General features: G+C 32.6%; 2 protein-coding genes across 2 annotated transcripts; both read right to left on the minus strand.

Moving 5' to 3' along the window:
• Positions 1 to 1,340: 1,340 nt before the first annotated feature.
• LOC139425635 (uncharacterized) lies at positions 1,341 to 3,402 on the minus strand. The gene is made up of 2 exons (XM_071181035.2): positions 2,611 to 3,402; positions 1,341 to 1,916 (listed from the first exon to the last, which is right to left on the minus strand). The coding sequence occupies exons 1-2, from the start codon at positions 3,400 to 3,402 to the stop codon at positions 1,341 to 1,343; spliced, it is 1,368 nt and encodes a 455-aa protein (XP_071037136.2).
• Positions 3,403 to 4,179: 777 nt separating this feature from the next.
• LOC139425634 (uncharacterized) lies at positions 4,180 to 5,043 on the minus strand. Its single transcript, XM_071181034.2, has one exon. The coding sequence runs from the start codon at positions 5,041 to 5,043 to the stop codon at positions 4,180 to 4,182; it is 864 nt and encodes a 287-aa protein (XP_071037135.1).
• Positions 5,044 to 18,195: the final 13,152 nt, after the last annotated feature.

Here is an 18,195-nt window from a genome sequence, read left to right on the forward strand (position 1 = left end):
TAAAAACTGTATTATGTAGCTGTAAATAAATTCATTTCTTCAAAGGCAACATTCGCCATGTCGTTATTGGATGCTTGCACTTTAAGAAGACGACCTCCAACGCCCAAACATGTGAGCTATGACGTCAGCACCAGCTAATCTTTATCAGCAAAATGGCGTATTAAAGTTGAGCTGAGACTTATGTTAATTAACGATAAGTTAATTAAATACAGAGCCGTATCGCATATCGAATTAGTTGAAATATAGTTCTTTCTAGTCTACTTCTTTTATTTAACTTAGATTTATTATTTGTTATTGTATTTTATTGTAACCGTGATATATTTTTGTTTTATGTACCTGGCAACTTCGATGCATAATTAGTTTGCTTATGTTCCGCATGACTTTGTGCTTTCCTTTGTGTTAAGTCTCTGTATAAATATATATAGTGAAAGAATTGAAATCTTCGAGAAAGAATCTTTGTGAAAGAATTTAGAATGTGCCACTTCAAAGAATTAATACTTAACGGGCTTAGCTTACTCGAAATGAAATGGAAATAACAGTTGCTAATGTAAACAAATGTCACGTTTCAATAACCAATCAGGATCAAGATACCCGCACTACGTCACTTGCAGGTATCCCATTGAACAGTAGCTTCAAATGTTGGCACTGTTATCTGTAACTTTAAAGTAAATGCCTAAACTTTCTATTTTCAAAACCTAGTTTATTATTTTATCGCTTGTGTAATTCTATGTTAAGATTGTAATTTTCTGATTAAAGATAAATAAAATTTGCTGTTGAGCTCTTGGGTTAATATGCAATTGTCTTTTAACTGATGTGTGGTTGCAAACGCAAAGTCATGTGGCCTACTGACTTCAGGAAAAATTAGTTTTTTTTTTCCCCCTTCCTTTTTTAGAAAAAAAAACAAGTGCATTTAAGAATAATATATAGAGGAACCGCTTTTAAAATTTTCAAGAATAGGAAACTGTTCTTTTGGCAAAACTAATTCTAAACATTACCAAGACTAAGACAACCTGTTAACATCCTCTTGTGGTTTTGCTTAATGGCGCTTTTTGTCAGTAATTTGGCAATTTTCAAACTAATTCTTGTTATTTGAATATTTAGTCGGATTATGACATTTTATTACTGACTAATAGTAAACTATAAATGAATATTATCTACTTACTTTCATTCTGAATCACTTCTTGTAATTTTGATTTGAATTCCTTTTTCTTGATAGTTTTTTTTCATTTCATTTCTCACATTTTTTGGTCTTTGATAATGTGTCGCATTGAATTCTGCTAATTTTCAACTGTTGCGCCATTAATACCTTATAAATAAAATACGAGTCCTTATTAATGCATCTAATTAACTTTCGACTTGGTCTTGAGTCTAAGAAGTCCTTCTTCATCATTTCTCTTACGTGAGTTATTTGAAAAACGCAGTATCCAGGCAATCATTGTAAGTATTTGAGAATATTTCGAAAACCTTCTGTTGTACCATTTTCTCTCTTCCTCAGCAACGAGAAGGGTAGACGATAAGTCAAGACCTTTCCTTTTTTCTTTTGAAACTTCCTCTTCATCTATTTGTACTTCTGATTTTGGCCAATCTTCTTCGCCTTGTCTCAACCATAACGGCCCCTCCCACCACTTGAATCTTAAATAGGCACTAATTGAACAACCCCTTGAAGGTAAATCGGCAGGATTGTGATCTCCGGAAATATATTTCCATGAATCTTTATTCGAAAGCGTTCTGATTTCTCTTACTTGGTTATTAACAAAGACTTCCCAGTTCTCATTCGTTATTATCCAACTGAGAGCAGTTGAGGAATCTGTCCAATAGGTAGTCGGCACACCAAGCAAATCCATTGCCTTCATTACGGAATAGGCGAGTCGTGCTCTAATACAGCATGCAAGTAGCTCAAGTCTGGGAATTGACATCTTGAGTAAAGGAGAGACTCTACTTTTCGCTTGAATAAAATGAACCGTTATAGTTTTGCTTTCAACCCTCCTAAAGGTCTGGTTTCTTAGGACAAGCGCCTTATCTGGGCGTCAGCGGGACGTTGACGTCCCGCTGACGCCAACAAAATACTGGTTTGTTAGCTCAAGGCCTGGTTTCTTAGAACTAGCGCCTTATCTGGGCGTCAGCGGAAAATTGACGTAGAGCTGACGCCAAAAAAATACTTTTTTGTTAGCTCAGCGTGAGCATTCGGTCCAACGCAGACATTATCTCTCATTGCGCATGCGTTAATAACGTAAACAAATAGTTATTTTGAATTTGTATTGATTTTGTTATTGTCGACCAGTGTTTTAGAGCACAAATAATGACTTTGTCCAAGAAAAAACACATTATAGCTGAGCTAAATGAAGAGTGCTATGTTTAATGAAGAAGCTATGTTTAATGTCGAAATCAAAATCTTGGCTGATTTCAATGTGCTGTTGGATGTTGTCCGCCATTGCTTCTGTGGTTAACGTCACGTTGTAATCCAACTGCAGTTGAGTTGAACGGCAATTGTAGTTCAAGATGAGCGTTCGATGACGTATACTATCAAACTCACAAATGGACCAATCAGAGGTTAGCGCTGATTTCCAGCTGACGGCGTCCTGTCCTAAGAAACCAGGCCTTAAGGAATACAACAGCACTGTATGCAAGTTTGCTTGTATCCATAAAGACATGAAGGCTTATTTGCAAGTTGGGCTGGCATACATCAAGACATCGGGGAATTTTAACGCTGGATAGTAACTCTAAATCTTTAATCCAGACTTCAAATTTATTTTGGATTTCTTCTGGAAGTTCTGCGTCCCAACCAATCTTGAGATTCCAAATTTGCTGCACAATAAGCTTGGGAATGTCTGTCACAGGGCATAAAAATCCAAGAGGATCGAATATTTTATTCACAGTTGAAAGAATATTTCTCTTTGTCACATTTTTTTTCGATTCTTCAACTGATTGTATATCACAAAAAAGAGTATATTCGTTTTTATCCCATTGTAATCCCAAAACAGATATGGGTTTCTCAGAATTTTTTATTTCGTAGAAATTGGAATGTTCCCAACCTCTGAGGTCAAAACGGCCACTTTCTAATAAATGTTTCGATTGATGAATGAATGCTATCATTCTTTCTTCAGTTGGCAAAAAGGTAACAGAATTGTCTACATAAAAGGATCTTCGTAAGATGTCGGCCGTTTCCTGCATCTCTATTAGGGCGTTTTCTATCAAGTTATTCAATACAACAGCTAATAGGAATGGGCTGCATGTAAGTCCAAATACAACACGCCGATGTCGGAACACCTTCATTGGTCTTTTTTCAAAGTCCTCCCACCACAAAAAACGGAGAGAATCGCAATCTTCCTTTGAAACAGATATCTGGAGAAATGCCTTTCTGATGTCGGAAACTACGCCAATCTTATCCTTACGGAATCTCATTAATATAGGTGGAATTTCTTCTAGAAGATTTGGGCCTTTCTCCAAACAGTCATTCACGACAGGTGCCCTTTTACATAACAAGAAGCATCAAATACAGGCCTTATTTTGGTTGTGGAATTCTCCTTTATAACGGCTATATGAGGGAAGTAAATAGAGGGACGTTGATGTTCTTCTTCGGGTACTGCTTCTATTATTCCTGATTCTTCCCAATCCTTGAAAACTGCATTGTAATCATTATACTTTTCCTCCCGTATTAACTTCAGAAATGTCGAAATAATTCTTTTCTCTGCAATGTCCCTGTTGTCAATCAACTCTCAATTCGCTTCTTTCCAAGGTAAATGAACCTCTTAACGGCCATCTTCGTTTAAGTTTTGCTAAAATGATCGACAGCTGCTGCTTCCATTTCTTTTCTGGATTTGATTTCAATAGGATCTTTTATACCAAGGATATCCATTTCCCAGAGATTGGCTATTGATGCGTTTTTTACAAACAAGGAAGTTATCAGGTTGGTTGAGGTATGGTCAAATCTCTCCCCAGGCAGTTTACCCATGACTATCAACCCAAATAAATTTCACACGCAATTAGGCCATATTTAAGCTTATGTATGCTCCCGGTAAAAAGTTGGCCGCAAAAATCAGCTTCTATTAAAATTTCTATATCAGGACAATTTTCTCCATAATCTGTTATCCATATTTTGCTTTCTTGCAATTCCTTATTCCAGGAACACTGTTTAAGTCTAGAGATCTTACTGCAAATTTTTGGATGATCCAAACCTTGTCACATGAAAATGTCACATGAAAAATTTCCACTGAGAGCTTCAAGATGTACTTTAAAGAGTTTATGATGCTTCTCCTGAGTATTAAATCCGCCAAACAATGCATGCATGAAACTTTTCATCTCTATTGGATCCAAGCCGAAAGTTTCAGCAGTACTTTCAGGTATGTATGACCTTTGCGATCCACTATCAATCAGAACTCGAACTTGGCGTGTTTTACCTTTTGATTTCAACTTCACAATTAATGTTTGAAGCAACACGTCCTCTGTACTGCAATGGCTTATCAAACTGACTTTTGGCGAGGTCAAGTCGGATTTCTTTTCAGTTATTTTGTTAGCTGGCAATTCTGGACACATATACACCAAATGCCTTTTGCTACACAAAACACATTTTACCCGAGTTTTGCAGAATTTTGATCTGTGTCCAATTTTCAAGCATAGAAAACAACACTTCTTATTACGTAAAATTTCTTGCTTTTGTTCCCAATTAAGTGCTTGAGCGTGAAAGCATTCTTTACTGTCGTGCACTTTGTCACAAAATACACAAGGATGATTTATTTTCTTCTTTTCAAGTGTTCCCGAGAACAAATCATTAGCAGTAGTAAATTGTGGCGATTTCTCTTTTCGTTGGCGACGCTCATTTTCAAAACTGGATTGCTCCAAACGATTTCGATCATTTTCAAAACTGGATTGCACCAAACGAATTCGTTCGTCTCCTTCTACTTGGGTTTTGAGAAATGCGAATAAACTTTTTAACTTTGTGCTGTAAACATTATTTGATGAATCATCTGCATTGGCGCCTGGGTTTCTTAGCCATACTCTAAAAATGTCCTCCGGAATACACGATTCTACAAGTGGAAAAAGCATGGCGGCGCATTTGTCGGATGTTAAGCCAATTGATTCCAGCGCTTTTAGATATGATTCTAACTTATCATACAAACTACTGGTGTTAATTTTATTTTTGGCTCCTTTTGCATTTTAAACAACCAGTTGAAGAAGCTGTCTCACATAAAATTCAATTAACAACTCATCTCGCCCATATCGGGATTTTAAATTTTCAATCGCCTTTTTATAATTCTCACTTGTGGGCGGAAAGCTATCGATTATTTCTCTAGCTCTTGTTCCTTTGCTGATGCATTGTTTTAAGTATTAAAATTTATCCTCATTTTCTAATTCATTATCCTCATGTATTCTTTTGAACTGGCTCCAAAAGGAAAGCCAATCTCTTAACTCTGAACTAAATTTTACCAATTCTATTTTTGGCAATTTCAATTTCCTTTTTGTTGACAACGAGCAACCATCTAAACTTGCTCTATCTAAACTTGCGTTTTTCGCCCAAAAAAAACTCGAAATTTACTTTCGCAGAAACCATTTTTTCATTATATTCTTCGATAGCATTATATTCATCATCGTATTTTTGCTGTTCGGAAGTATCTAATAACATGTCACAGATTTCCTTGTCCAATATCGCCAAAGCCTGATGAATTCTTTCTAAGTTAGCGTAATTTTTTCCTCCTGAGGATTTACTTCCGCCAACAATTTAGTTAATGCATTGTAAGTTTTGGTAAAATTGCCTCTAATTGGCGAGCGTTTCTTAATCAAGAGTTCCATAATTTAAAACTTAATGACACAGTACCTTTTAAAGAATCACGTTCGTCGGTCACCACAATGTCGTTAGTATCTCCCTGAATATTGTTTCATTCAGTCGTACTAATCTTATTTACTTTCTGACTCCATTTAATTTCTATACTTTACAAGATTACAATAATTCTAGTAGAAAATAACTTGACACGATGCATTAACTTTCACCATTTTCATTTAATCAACATTAGAATACAAACATCGTTGCCATTTTCTCTTTTAACAAATACAATAATTACAACCTAAAGAACATATGAAATAGCTTTGTGACGTCAGACATATATTTACAAAAACTATCACTCTATTTTCCACAATTCGCGATCGCAACGAACTATAGGGGGGTTGTTGTATGAGACGCATACCTGCGATTTCTATATGAACCGTCATTCAGTTACTCTGGAGACGTCTTTAATGTAGCGTGTAACGTTCCTTCTTTAATGTGGCTTATTAAATTTAAAAAAGAAAAATGTTTGATATCCTTTCTTATACAACCGAAAACAAGATGGTATCTCTTTTTTTTTAAAGAAGGAACATCCAAAACACATCTGAAAAATATTTGTAAACAAACAGAAAAAAATATGTATCTTCTTATTAGAGTTAAAACCTAATGCCTGAGAAATAGTTTTACTAAATTTAATGATATAACCTGAAAGGCTTATTTAAACTTTACATTCCATAGTTTTAAGAATCATATTACTTCAAACATTAAAATAAGCAAAAAGTATACATAAGCTTCATAATTTTATGTAATTTAATTTTGTAAATAAAGTTTTTTGACAAGTGTCATACCAGGTGACGCCATTATTATGACGTCGTGTGGTGGAAGATGAGAGTGGGTGGAAAATAAAAAAGAGTAGAAGGGGTTGCGCTCTTGGAGCGAGCGGATGTATTATTTTGTTTAGATGTGTCCATTCTGAATTTTTGTTAATTTTGTTAATTTTCTTAATCTTTTGTTTTTTTATTAATAAATTTATGTTCATTGTTGTAAAAACTCAACAGTGTAGTTTATTACGAGTTGAGACCATCACACGCTCTCTTTCTAGAACCAGAGCTTGCTTAGAGGAGAAGAGCGAACAATGAGGTAGGCCTAAGCTTTGTTTGAAATCTCAAGTTTGATTGTTAGTGCATGAACTGTGATTTAATGAGAAATATATAATAGACTTTGCTGAGTTTAATTTGAAGAACTGTCTAGTGGAAGTAACTAAATATGTTTAGTATTAAAGGAATTAAAAAAGAAGATTTAGTTTTAGTAGCAAAGGAGTTAGGGTGCACAGTGCGAGCTGAGCACAGAATAGTAGATTTAAAAGAAGTTATTGAGAAAAGTACGCAATATGCATCTGATTTCAATTTTGTAAAAGAATTTATTATCACTACTGTAAATGAACGTCTTGAAAAAGAAAGGCTAGAAACTTTAAAGTCAGAGAACGAAGAAAGGGAAAGAAAGGAACAACAGCGAATACAACAAGAAAAAGAAGCCGCGCTAGAACTTGAAAAAACAGCGTTGGAAAGGGAGAAAACAAAACTAGAATTAACAAAAACGCAACTAGAAATAGCAAAGATCCAGTCTGAGTCTCGGGTGTCGAATACTGTTGTGGGAGAGCAAAATATAAGTAGTTACCCTTTAGAAACTTTAATTAAAAGCATAAAAACACTTACGTTACCGATACCTACTAAACCCGAAACGTGGAATCTATATTTTGCTTCCTTAGAAAAATCGTTTGAACTAAAAAAAGTCCCGGAAGAATTTAAAGTAGAAATTTTAATTAATTTGTTAGGAGAGAAAGCAGCCCATTTGTTAATTTATGTTGATGCGGAAGAAATGAAAGACTATGGAAAAGTTAAAAACATTATTTTGAAAGAATTTCAGCCGACCCCAGAAGCTTGTTTAGAAAACTTCCTATCCGCAAAAAGATTGAAAAATGAAAATCACATGCAATTCGCGAGTAGAATTAGAGCTAATTGGGATTTTTATTGTCAACTTAGAAAAGTAAAAGATTTCGAAACTTTGAACGAATTAATGGTTAGTGACCGATTATTAAATGCTTTAGAACCAGAAATGCGAAGTTATGTTAGAATCAAACAGTTAGATAAATGGTTACGACCGAAAGAAATAGCGGAGCTGTGTGATAATTGGTTTACTTCTAAAGGTAGATCATTTTCCGAGATATATGATAAATCTGCTAAAATTCGTGATCATAGTGAATCAGTTTTTAATAATAATTTTAGAGGAAAATATGTACCACCTCCTATGAGAAATAATTATTATGATAAGAATGTCAATTCGGTAAGAGAGGGTAATACATTAAGAGAATGTAAATTGTGTAAACATGCTGTACATTTAAAGTTTTGCCCCAATAATAAAGAAAAAAATAAAACCGGAGCGTTTCAGACAAAAAAAGACCCAGTTATTAAAACGAAAACAGATGATAAATTAATCGCTAGAGTCAAAAAAGCGTATTTCAATGATGAAATAAATGCTCAACCTTTACAATATGCGTATATATGGTTGGGGGGAAAAGAAATTAAAGCCCTTATTGATAGTGCCGCAGATATGCCAATTCTTAATTCGAATGTAATTCCATCATGTTCAAAAAATAATGATTGTTCTAAAGTTCAATTGATATCAGCATTCGGTGAGACCATAACTGCAGATTTGCAAACCTTTAAAATATCATTAAAATCTGAATATCCCAATAATCCAACAAGTGATGTAGATGTATTATTTTCTGTCACTGAAAAATTAGTAGTACCTTGCATTATTACTCCAATAGTATATGAAATGTTACAGAAGTCGATGAATATTAATGAAGGAGAAGTCTCGTCTTTCTCACAGTCGCCAAATGAAAAACAGAAAGGGGGAAGCGAAGGGGGTGAAAGTGATTCTTTATTTGTTTTTGAAAAAACGGAGGGGGAAAAAGACATGTTGATATTAGAACAGGCGCCATGCGAAAGCTCAAATAGAGAGTTAATCATTTGTTGTGTCGAATCGGATACTCAAAATAAAACGATTCAGAATATAGGTCAGTTGTCAGATGTAGAAATATTTAAAAAACAGCAGAGGAATTGTGAAACATTAAAAGAAAGTTTTAAAGATGCAGAGCAACAGAAAAATGGGTATTTTAAAATGGATTGTTTACTGTATCATAAAGATAAAATTTTGGGAGAAGAAATTTCGCAATTAGTAGTGCCAAAAATTAGAAGGGAACAAATTTTAAAATTAGGTCATGAATCAATTTTCGCGAATCATTTGGGTATGAGAAAAACAAAAGAAAGGGTACGATATTCATTTTATTGGCCGAACATGTCAAAAGAAATAGAGGATTATTGTAGGTCTTGTAAGGATTGTCAGTTGAGGAGTAGAGAGAGGGCAAGTGATCAAATACCAATAACACCAATTAATAGACCTGAGTTTCCATTTGATATAGTAAATTGTGATATAATAGGACCAATAGAACCCCCGTCAGCGAGAAAACATAAGTATGTATTGTGTTTAATAGATCAACATTCCAGATGGCCGGAAGCAGTGCCTTTAAAAACAATTACAGCTAAAGCAACTTGCGATGCACTTTTAGAAATATTTATGAGGACAGGTATACCTCGGGTAATAGCTAGCGATCAGGGCACAAATTTTATTTCTAAATTGACCCAAGAATTTCATGCTAGATTGGGAGCGACTCCAAGGTTTGCAACACCAGGACATCCCCAATCTTCAGGTTTAGTTGAGCGGTATAATCAAGTTTTAAAGCGTATGTTACACCATATAATTCGAACTAATCCGAAAAACTGGGATAAATATATTCCATATTTGTTGTTTGCCTATCGAGAGATTCCGAACTGCACCACCGGGGTGTCGCCATTTAAATTAATGTATGGGAAAGAGGCTAGGGGTCCGCTTGCGGTATTAAAATCATCATGGTCAGGGGAGATTCCACTACCTATAAATGTAGGGAAAAGCGCAATTGAATACCTTCAGGAATTAAAACTTAATTTAGAAAAGGCTGTGGAGCAGGCATCCCTAATAGCTGACGTAAAACAAAGTGCTTATGCAAAGTATGCAAACCGGAGAGCGGTATACAAAGAATTTCGTCCGGGAGATCAAGTTTATTTACTGATTCCCGATTCAACAAATAAACTATATGCTAGGTGGACAGGACCCGCGGAGATAATTGAACGTTACAATCCCGATTCTTACAAAGTAAAGTTGGTAGATGGAAATATAAGAAACGTGCATGTAAACAAAATTAGGAGATTTATTCCGAGAGTGCAGGCTATAGGAGTAATATTTGAGAATGAGGAGGATTTAGGGGAGGTTCAGCCCACACCCAGTATTGATGACATCCCGAGAAATTTTGAACTTGAAAAGATTGATTTAAACCATTTAGAGAATAGTCAAAGAAGAAATATATTAGACTTGTTAAAGAAATATGAAACTGTTTTCTCGAATAAAGTCCAAATTGCTAAAGTCGGAGAACACAAGATTAGAATAAACGAAGCTGATAGGAAAAAGCCTTACATATATAGAATTCCAGAAGCATTGAAACCCCAAGTTGAGAAGCAGATTGAAGAATTGTTAGACCTAGGTTTAATTGAAGAAAGCGACGCTGAAATCTCTCATCCTATAGTATGTGTCATGAAAAAGGACGGAGCTCTTCGTCTTTGTATTGACTTTCGATCTCTAAATGCAGTGACAATACCGGACGATTTTCCTATGGAAAATCAGACTGATTTATTATTTGAAATTGGGAAAGCCAACGTGATATCAACAGTTGACCTGCTCAAGGGTTATTGGGCCATACCATTAGAAAAAAAGAGCCAGGATTTAGCTTCCTTTAAAACTCATAGAGGACAGTATCGTTTTAAAGTTATGGCTTTCGGATTGAGAAACGCCGCAGCAACCTTCCAGAGGGTCATGAACCAAGCACTTGTGAAATATCAAGATTTTGCAAGGGCGTACATCGATGATATTGCTATCTATTCAAAATCGTGGGATGAACATTTGGTACACATTGATATTATTTTTGAAAAGCTTTTAGAATTAGGGTTTTCTGTAAACTTAAAAAAGTGTTCCTTTGCAAGAACTCACATCAAATACTTAGGACACATCGTCGGATCCGGTAGCCATGGTGCAGACCCAGATAAAGTGGCAGCGATTCAGAAATTATCGAGGCCTCAGTCAAAGCATCTGTTAAAGAGTTTCTTAGGACTTTGTAATTATTATCGAGATTACATTCCACATTATTCAGAAGTAGTATTGCCATTAACGGAATTGACGAAGAAAAGATGTCCGGAAGAACTTACTTGGAAGGAAAACCACGAAATTGCATTTCAAAGCGTGAAGCGTTGTCTTATGGAGGCAACCAGCCTCAGTACTCCTGTGCTCGGAGTACCTTTTGTGATACAGTGTGATGCGTCATCGACAGGGATCGGTGGTTGTTTGTCTCAACGTAAGGATGGTGTACTACATCCTATAAGCTATGCCAGTCAGAAGTTGACCAAAGCCCAGCAGGCTTGGCCAACTATCGAAAGAGAGGCGTACGCCGTCATTTGGAGTTTAAAGAAATTCGAGACTTGGATATTTGGATCACCTATAGAACTGATTACGGACCATAATCCGTTGACTTTTGTTTCGAAGAATGCACCTCAATCATCTAAGCTTCAACGATGGGCTCTGGCATTACAGAAGTATAACATTTCGATTACGCATTGCCCAGGTGTAAAACTTGCTAATGCCGATGCGTTGTCAAGACTAAACTGTTGATGGTCCTGTGTGAACTACAAAGCAACAATAAACTTTATTAGACTCTTTTTGAACATTCTTAAAAGTTTTTTTTTTACTTATTTCTAATGATTAGTTTAGCAGCCATGGCATAATTCAACATTGTTATATGTGATTATTAATTGTTTTGTTTATATTTTCTAGTTTAGATGTATCGTATGATGAAGTAAGATGTCTTTATGTTATCTTTGTTATATACCTATTGGTAAGTACTTTTATGCTGTATGTCCTAGGAGTCACCTGGTTAAAATTTAAAATTGCATCTAGTGTTTGGGTTTGAACCCTATCTCCAATTTTAGGTGGGGGGTGTCATACCAGGTGACGCCATTATTATGACGTCGTGTGGTGGAAGATGAGAGTGGGTGGAAAATAAAAAAGAGTAGAAGGGGTTGCGCTCTTGGAGCGAGCGGATGTATTATTTTGTTTAGATGTGTCCATTCTGAATTTTTGTTAATTTTGTTAATTTTCTTAATCTTTTGTTTTTTTATTAATAAATTTATGTTCATTGTTGTAAAAACTCAACAGTGTAGTTTATTACGAGTTGAGACCATCACCAAGTAATTTTATCAAAAAATTTTAAGTTTTAATAAAAATCATTATTTAGAAACTGAAAAACGTAAAGTAAAGAATGCTTACGATACAAAACAAAAAAAATAAACAATTCTAAAAATTCATTATATTAAAATAAACGACTTTCATGTTTTTTCTTTTTTGATTCATAATCGGAAGTAGAAAACCATTCCATAGAAAACTATCATCAAAAAAAAACTACTTAAAAGTAAAATTTTTTATTTTATAAAAATTAACGCTTACCTGCTTTATAAATCAGAAGAATTCCAAAATGATTTGTTCTTCAATTTTTGTTACCATTTTTTAGTGCTACGAAAATGCGTCTTTGGGATTTGCCAAAAATAGAACAAGATGCAATTTTATTTTTTCTGGAGCGAAATATTTTGCCCATTGTCCACCGAAATCCGATAAACTACTTTGATTTTTAATAAAGTGTTTCATTTTATGATTTGTCACAAAAATTTTAGGTGTTGATTGGCGGCACTTAAAAACAGCCAAATCTGTAGCTGTTGTGGCGTTAATACATAAGTACCGAATTTTTATTCATACTTTTCTGAATCATATTACTTGAAACATTAGAATATGCAAGAAGTATACATAAACACATAATGTTATACCATTTATGTTTTCAAAAAAAGTATATTGACAACAATTTTTATCAAAAAATTATAAACTATAAAACGGAAAATAAAGAATTCTTAGGATAAAAAACGATTTTAAGAATTCTTTACATTGAAATAAAAACTTTCATATAGTTTCTTTTCTTATACTTCTTAATCAGACGTAAGAAACCATTCTGTAGAGAACTATCATCAAATAAGAAAAAAAAAAGTTTTACAAGCTAATTTTTTTATTTTAAAAATCATAACACTTACCTTCTTTATAAATCCGTAGAGTTCCAAATGAAATGTTCTTCGTTTGAAAGTTTTATTTTCAAATATAGTAATTTGGTTGATTCTTTATTGTTGTTTTCCGAATTATATAGATACAGAAATATATACTGTTCTATAACAAAGAAGAATTCTATAACTATTGCAGTTCTTGACGTTCTGAATTCACATTTCTTTATTGGAATGACGAAAGCAATGTTGACTTCATTTTAATTTGTAATGAATTGAAGACAGAAAAAATTATTTTACCGTAATATACACGTCTGTAACAGCAAGTGATCATGAAATTGTAAGTTATGTTGTTGGTAATAGAAAGGTTAAAATTATTGAGAAATTGTTCTTCAAATACTTGGCGTGTTCTGCTTCAATGTTGGCATGTTCTGGTTAGTTTTTTCAAGTTCTTCAACTGTTCCTTAGGGAAATTTTGATTTTTATTTGCTGCTAAGAAAATGGCGTCCGTCATGGCCGATGATTTGGATGGAACTAAATGAAAACGTGATAAATTAATGTCTGATATTTACAGGCTCCCGATAGAGGGCGTACTCGAGCGTTGCCTCGACTCGACTCGAGCGCGAATAGGTCTCTTTAAAGCAAAAAAAGGAAGAAAAGAAAGTTCTCATTTTAAAAAAAAATGCTTTACCGAATAATGTATATTTAGTCACCGAAATAATGTACCAGTGTATGCAATGCATTACACAATAATTGTAGATATAAAAGCATAAACATTAAATTTTGCTTTTTCATGCTTTAAAGACGCAATCAGTTTTATAGACACTTTGTTGCAGTTTTTGCTATTGTTTTTGAGGTTTCAGTTATAGAAATCAGAAACAAAATAGAAATTATTGCCAAAAATTTTAATCTTTCTTGTGTCATTGTAGACCTTATATATGTTTTTATAATTTTTGATTTGCTAAAAAAACATTTACTACTTGCTACAAATAGTGGAATTGTTAACGAAAGTCTTAAATTTATCCACAAATTATTATTATAAATGAACATTAGGACATCGATTGGAGAAATATTATCTTACTTTTTATTTCTTATAATTGTATCTGTTTAAATAATTAAAAGGTATTTTTCATTCAATTTACGCCATTTCGTTAAAAAAATTAAAAATGAAATTGTTGTCGTCGAATGCCATAACTCAACTTATTGTTTTATAAACATTTTTACGCATTTATAAACTGATTCTCCGATTTCTTTCAATAACTCTCCAATAAGCAAATTCACGGCACTTTATTGTTACTCATTGTTAATGCATCTACCTAACATTTAACAGACGGTAATAAGTTATAAATATTGATTTACGCTCCGTCAAGTATTAACTGTCATTTTTCTAAAATGCAATTTTTATACTTTTATATTCAATATTAACGAAAACGTTTCAATTAAGAAGGAAAAACTTATGTTCTTAATTATGTGTATTATAATTTTTCTTTCACCGAACAAGACTATTTATCTACATTATAGAAGCGGAAAATAACATGAAAAATATAAAAAAGAAAACAGCAATGTTTTTTATGGAATATTAGTTATCAATATTTACAGACATATTTAAACTAATGAGGGAGAAAATTGGAAAATTAAATTACATCTTATAGAATGAATTCCAGACTTTTCTGTGCAAATGATAGTTTACCTGCTTTTCATTGCACGTCAGTAATTTATATTTACCTAAGAAGCGTGAAAATGAAATTTTTCCAACTACATTATCCAACGTAACTGTTTCTCAACATTTTTCTTTTACTACATCAAAATGTTAGGTCGACTTAATGATGCAAAATCGAAATGAACTTTTTAATACTCAATATTAACAAAATTATTTGAATGTAAATGTCTAAGTTATTTGATGTGCGTGACCATTAACTAGAATTTTTTTTATATAAAAAAAGCTTAAACCAATGAGAACAAATTATATAAAAAATGTCTAGAGCATAAGATCTCAATATTAATATTGATATTTAAACTAAGAAGAAAGGAAATAAAATTTCGTGCATTTTTACATTCATTACTAACTTGCTTGCTTAACATGACTGTGTAGAAAAAATAGCAATATAGAAATAACAAGAGAATATAGAAATATAGCAATATAGAAATAAGAATTCATTACAAACTTACTTATATAACATGACTATGTAAAAAAATAGAACAAAAATAGAAGAAACAAAATAGCAATTCAGCAGTATCACAAGACTCTGATGTTCTCAGCATTTACGTTAATACTTGAAATACGAAGAACGTGACTGAAACTTCTGTTCGTGTTTACATGCGTTACACACTTGCTTCTGTAACAAGACTGTGTAGAGACGAATAGCAATGTAAAAGTATCAAGAGAATCAGTTCTCAGAATTAAAAATAAAGCATTTCAACAAAGATGAATTAAAACATTTCCTTACTTGATTGCATATATTGCAAACTTGCTTGCATAACATGACTGTGTAGAAAAAAACATCCAATTTGGCAGTATCACAAGCATCTGTTCTCATCATAAACATTAATATTTGGAATAAGAAGGAAAAAATGAAATTTCTATGCTTATTTATATGCATTGCAAACTTGCTTCTGTAATGTGACAATGCAGAGGTGAATAGCATTATAGGAGTATCAAGAGAATGAGTTCTCAGCATTGCCATAAATATTTGAAGGAAAATGAAATTTCTATACGCATTTACATTCATAACAAACTTGCTTATTTTGCGTGACATTCTCAAAACAAAATAGAAAAATAAGAGTATCAAGAGAATCAATTTTCCGCGTTAACATAAACGGTTGAACTAGAAAACTGAAAGCGAAATTTTTATGCCTATTTATAGTTATTAAAAAATGGCTTGTCATTGAGCAAAAAAAAAAATACTATATAAGAAATTTGGGCATTAGTTCACAGTATTAACAAAAACATTTGAACTAAGAAGATTCAAAATGAAATTTCTGTACTTATTTAGATCCATTACAAACATGCTTATGAAACATGACGGTTTTCCAACATTTCTTTACATGATAGGAATTAAGACCAACGAGAAAAGTGTAAGAACAAAATGGCAAAATCTGCTCTATAGAATATCGGCCTTTTTAATTCCTTTTACACAGATTTACAACATTTATATGATAATCTATCATATACAGCACTATTGTAAAGATTTTCAATGCAAAAAATTAAATTTTTGGCATCTGTTCTGGAGAGTGTTTGTTTTAGCCGATTGGATCACATTAAAAATAAAACAAAAAGAAATTACCTGCTTTTTACAAACCTTTAAAGCTTTAGTGCAATCTAATAAATCCATTGAAAAGATATATAATTTAATTAAAAACTGTATGACCATTGCGCTATTACTTATATATGGTATTATATTTATATTTATTATCAATCTTTTCCTTAGCGATGAAGAAAGTAGTAGTAATTGGTTTTGGGTTGTATCTTATCACGTTGATGTTATATTAGATCAACGGATTAAAGCAATCATCTCGATTTTTTATTATGTTTTGTCTAGATTAGTAAATACAGTGATGCCATCGTTATTAAGTATAGTCTACATAGGATGGTGTGGTGCATTAAACAAAGCAGTTAAAGACTGCGGTAAAACTCTCAACGGAAAAGCAAATGTGGAAATATTTATTCATGCATATTCTGCTGTTTATAAATTAGTTGATAAAATGGAGAAAACCTTCTCTTTGCACGTTTTTTGTTTGGTTGGAACAAATTTTTTAGTTATCTTCGAGTTCTTTGCTGAATTCCTCGGTTACAAATTGTACGAGGATAGGATTTATAAGATTGAAAATTTCTCTTCGCCGTTTCTTCAAGCACTTTTATTTTTTGTTACAATTTACTTCGCGGCAGAAGTTGAAGAACAAGATCGTATACTAAGGCAGAAGGCTGAAAATTTAGCATTCCTCCTGATTACTTCAAATAAGACTTATAAGAAGGGAAACTTATTATCGATATTTTTAAGCTCGAAACAAAATATTATTCTGACTGCATGGGGTGCTTTCACTTTTAGCAAAAGTTTACTTTTCTCTTCAATTGGTGTCATTATATCATATAACTTACTCATTTTGCAAGTGAAACTATTGAACTGATAAGCGAATAAGAAACATTAAAAAGTAACCCAAAAAGTATTCGCTTTCTTCTTGGCGTTGTATTGGAGACCATTGTCAGTAAAAAGTACCAATCGGTGTCATTTTATCCTATAACTTACTTATTTTGTAAGTAAGATTAATAAACTTATAAATATATAAGAAACATTTAAAAATAACCAAAGGAATATTTGCTTTATTCTTGATGTTGTATTTTAAATCACTATTAATAAATAATATCAATCGGTGTTATTATATCCCATAAGTTTGCAAGTGTTTTTGCATTAAACTAACAAATGAATAAGAAACGTTAAAAAGTAACAAAAGGAATATTCGCTTTCTTCTTGATGTTGTATTGGAAATCATTATTAATAAATAATATGCTATCATACTTTTAGACACAATAAAAATGTACTTTTTACTTCAGTTGGTGTCATTATATCATATAACTAACTTATTTTGCAAGAGGGGCCATTAAACTGATGACTAAGAAACGTAACCAACTAATCAAAATAATGCTTGATATTTATTTGATATTGAATTGGAGACAATTGTTTAGAAAAAAATTTGCCAATGTATTTTTAACTACTCAAAAAAATCTACTTTTAACTTCTATCAGCGTCAACTCTGCACGGAATGTCTTTAGCTATAAACATAAAAAGTAAAATGATAAATGAAAAAAAAAATTTAAAAATTTAAAAAAAGTTATAAAATAAAACATGACATGAATGATCATAAGAAACTGAGGAGGAAAGATAAACTTAATAAAGTATAAGTTTTATTATCTTCAAAAATTATTAATACGAAAAAAGTTGACGCGTTTTGAGTACTCAAAATTATGCGCCAATTTTAAATTTGAAACAATCATGACAAAAAAGTTCTAATTTATATCAATTTGAAAATTTTGCATGTTCAGAGACAATAAACAATGATGAATATTCTAAAAAATTCGATAAGAACAAAAGCAATACAATCGTTGTGCGAGAGCAATTAAGAAAAGCAAAATTTATGCACACAATTTGATACCATTCCTGCAAAACGTTCTCAGATTATTTTTGAAACATAAAGACT

The sequence above is a fragment of the Parasteatoda tepidariorum genome, chromosome 8, assembly GCF_982258835.1.
Source record: "Parasteatoda tepidariorum strain Cologne lab strain chromosome 8, Ptep-v5.0, whole genome shotgun sequence".
Classification (NCBI taxonomy): domain Eukaryota; kingdom Metazoa; phylum Arthropoda; class Arachnida; order Araneae; family Theridiidae; genus Parasteatoda; species Parasteatoda tepidariorum.

What these genes read in the sequence shown, in the direction of transcription:
- LOC139425635 (XM_071181035.2), bottom strand. Translation starts at nt 3,402, where the DNA reads ATGAGATTCCGTAAGGATAAGATTGGCGTAGTTTCCGACATCAGAAAG. An exon ending in AACTTGCATACAGTGCTGTT is followed by an intron (nt 1,917 to 2,610) that starts GTATTCCTTAAG and finishes CCTTTACTCAAG; the next exon opens with ATGTCAATTCCCAGACTTGA.
- LOC139425634 (XM_071181034.2), bottom strand. Translation starts at nt 5,043, where the DNA reads ATGCTTTTTCCACTTGTAGAATCGTGTATTCCGGAGGACATTTTTAGA.